This window comes from Anneissia japonica, unplaced genomic scaffold, assembly GCF_011630105.1.
Source record: "Anneissia japonica isolate Jap-2015-1 unplaced genomic scaffold, ASM1163010v1 scaffold643_len365518_cov145, whole genome shotgun sequence".
In the NCBI taxonomy this organism is placed as follows: Eukaryota; Metazoa; Echinodermata; class Crinoidea; order Comatulida; family Comatulidae; genus Anneissia; species Anneissia japonica.
The window spans coordinates 77,503-79,884 of NW_022720534.1; the positions used below are offsets into that span (position 1 = coordinate 77,503).

The window sequence follows — 2,382 nt, forward strand, 5'->3', positions numbered from 1 at the left end:
AAATTGTTTACAAATTGATTTGAGATATGAGGCCGACACTTTTTGGGGCCAGTGTTGAAGGATAGGACACTGCTCACCTATCTCTTAACGTTATGAGATCGAACGAAGACAAAGTGAGCTTCGTAAATGGACTAGGTTCCGTGATTTTTGGACCTCGCAAAGTTAAAAAAAAATTTTTTACAAATTGATTTGAGATATGAGGACGACACTTTTTGGGGCCTGTGTTGAAGGATAGGACACTGCTCACCTATCTCTTAACGTTATGAGATCGAACGAAGACAGGGTGAGCTTCGTGGATGGGCTAGGTTCCGTGACTTTTGGACCTCGCAAAGTTCAAAAAAAAATTTTTTACAAATTGATTTGAGATATGAGGACGACACTTTTTGGGGCCAGTGTTAAAGGATAGGACACTGCTCACCTATCTCTCAACGTTATGAGATCGAACGAAGATAGGGTGAGCTTCGTGGATGGACTAGGTTCCGTGATTTTTGGACCTCGCAAAGTTCAAAAAAAAATTTTTTACAAATTGATTTGAGATATAAGGACGACACTTTTTGGGGCCTGTGTTGAAGGATAGGACACTGCGAAGCCAACCGAGAAACCCGAATTCCGAGAGGCCGACTTAGAAAAACTCGGTTTGCTCTCGTCTTCGTGAAACGAAAGGCTCGGAATTCGGGTTTCTCGGTTGGCTTCGAAGGGTCCTATCCTTCAACACTGGCCCCAAAAAGTGTCGTCCACCATATCTCAAATCAATTTGTAAATTTTTTTTTTCATCTCTGCGAGGTCAAAAAGTCACGGAACCTAGCCCACCCACGAAGCCCACCTGGGCTTCGTTCGATTCATTCCCAACGTTAAGAGATAGGGGTGCACGAATTCCGACTTGAAAACCCGGTTTCCTCTCGCCTTCGTGAAGCGAAAGGCTCGGAATTCGGGGTTCTCGGTTGGCTTCGCAAGGTCCTATCCTTCAACACTGGCCCCAAAAAGTGTCGTCCTTATATCTCAAATCAATTTGTAAATTTTTCTTTTCACCTTTGCGAGGTCCAAAAGTCACGGAACCTAGCTCACCCACCAAGTCCACCCTGTCTTCGTTCGATCGATGCCAGCCAGCCAGCTCCCCCCCCCCTTTCCCATCCCCTTGCACGGGCCGGATATGCAGGATTTCGTGTTCGGATGATCTTCCTGTTCTCGTAGATTAGTTCACATATTCAAAAAGAAAAAAAAACACACACATACACACAATTTTGTTTTTGTTTTATAAATTTATTTCTTCCAACAAACAAAATATATTCTATAGCTACATAAGATTATTTCTTTTCAACCAGTCATCGTCCACTATAACAGTGTCCGTATCGGATGACACCTCATTGTCCGCGGAATCACCGACCGAGTAGCCTTCGTCCGAGATCTCTTCATCCGAGCTCTGTTCGTCCGAGGTCTCATGTACCGTGTTTTTTTCATCGTCCGAAGACTCGTCTTCTGATTTAGAAGAGTCGACGTTTTCTTTAAATTTCTTTGGCTTATGAATTATCTGAAAGAAAATAAATAAAATAAACAACAACAACAACACACTTCAAACATCTCGTCCTCTAACAAACAAATCATCTTCGTCGTCGTCGTCGTCTTCACCACCACCACCACCACCACCGCGTCGGCTTTCTTTCACACGTTCGTCGTCATCGTCGTCGTCGTCGTCCGCATTCGAGTTGCGTTTTGCAGATTGGGCCGATGTCGACCTGGAGAGCATGAAGTTTTGCAGCAGTACGATTGTGGCAAACCTCACGGAATGCGCGACGGTAAAAGCCGTGGCCCAGTGCTTTCCGAGTTTGTTTGTCGGACAATCGGTTGCGTCGATCTTGGTAGCGCTGAGATCGAGAAGATTCTCGTAGCAGGAATTCATCGAGTTGCAGTCAAATAGATCCCTACCGTCAAAAACGCACAGACCGAGCCGGTAGATTAAAACGTTACGTATCAGATCAACAGTTGCCATCGCGACGCTGGTGATGGTCGCCGCCTTCCACACGTTTCCTATCGATTTGTATCTCGATAGTACAGCCGCCAAAACGAAAGGATACACCACGTACTCCGAGGACAGCGGGTAAACGACCGCGCCCGACAGAACGTCTACCATGATCGTTGCATCGACCACCGGCAACCCCAACGTTTTGTACCACGTCCAGTCGCTGCCGATGCGGCGGTGGTTGCGGCCGCCAACCTTCGTCACTGTGGTTTCGAAGATATAAAATAACTAGCACGCCCTCATTTCTGAACCGGTGCGCGTGGAGTACATAAACGCGCAACAGTAACAGAACAAACCGCATTTAAAACCCGGTAGTCAAAAATAGAAATATACGTCATATTGACTAGCCAATAACGGCAAATAAA

The 2,382-nt window shown here is 45.8% G+C and overlaps 1 protein-coding gene across 1 annotated transcript; it reads right to left on the reverse strand.

The window, feature by feature from the left end:
• Positions 1 to 1,294: 1,294 nt before the first annotated feature.
• Positions 1,295 to 1,987, reverse strand: LOC117111372 (transcription initiation factor TFIID subunit 11-like). Its single transcript, XM_033254285.1, has 2 exons — positions 1,577 to 1,987; positions 1,295 to 1,528 (listed from the first exon to the last, which is right to left on the reverse strand). Exons 1-2 carry the CDS (start codon positions 1,985 to 1,987, stop codon positions 1,295 to 1,297), a joined length of 645 nt encoding a protein of 214 aa, XP_033110176.1.
• Between the last annotated feature and the right edge of the window lie 395 nt (positions 1,988 to 2,382).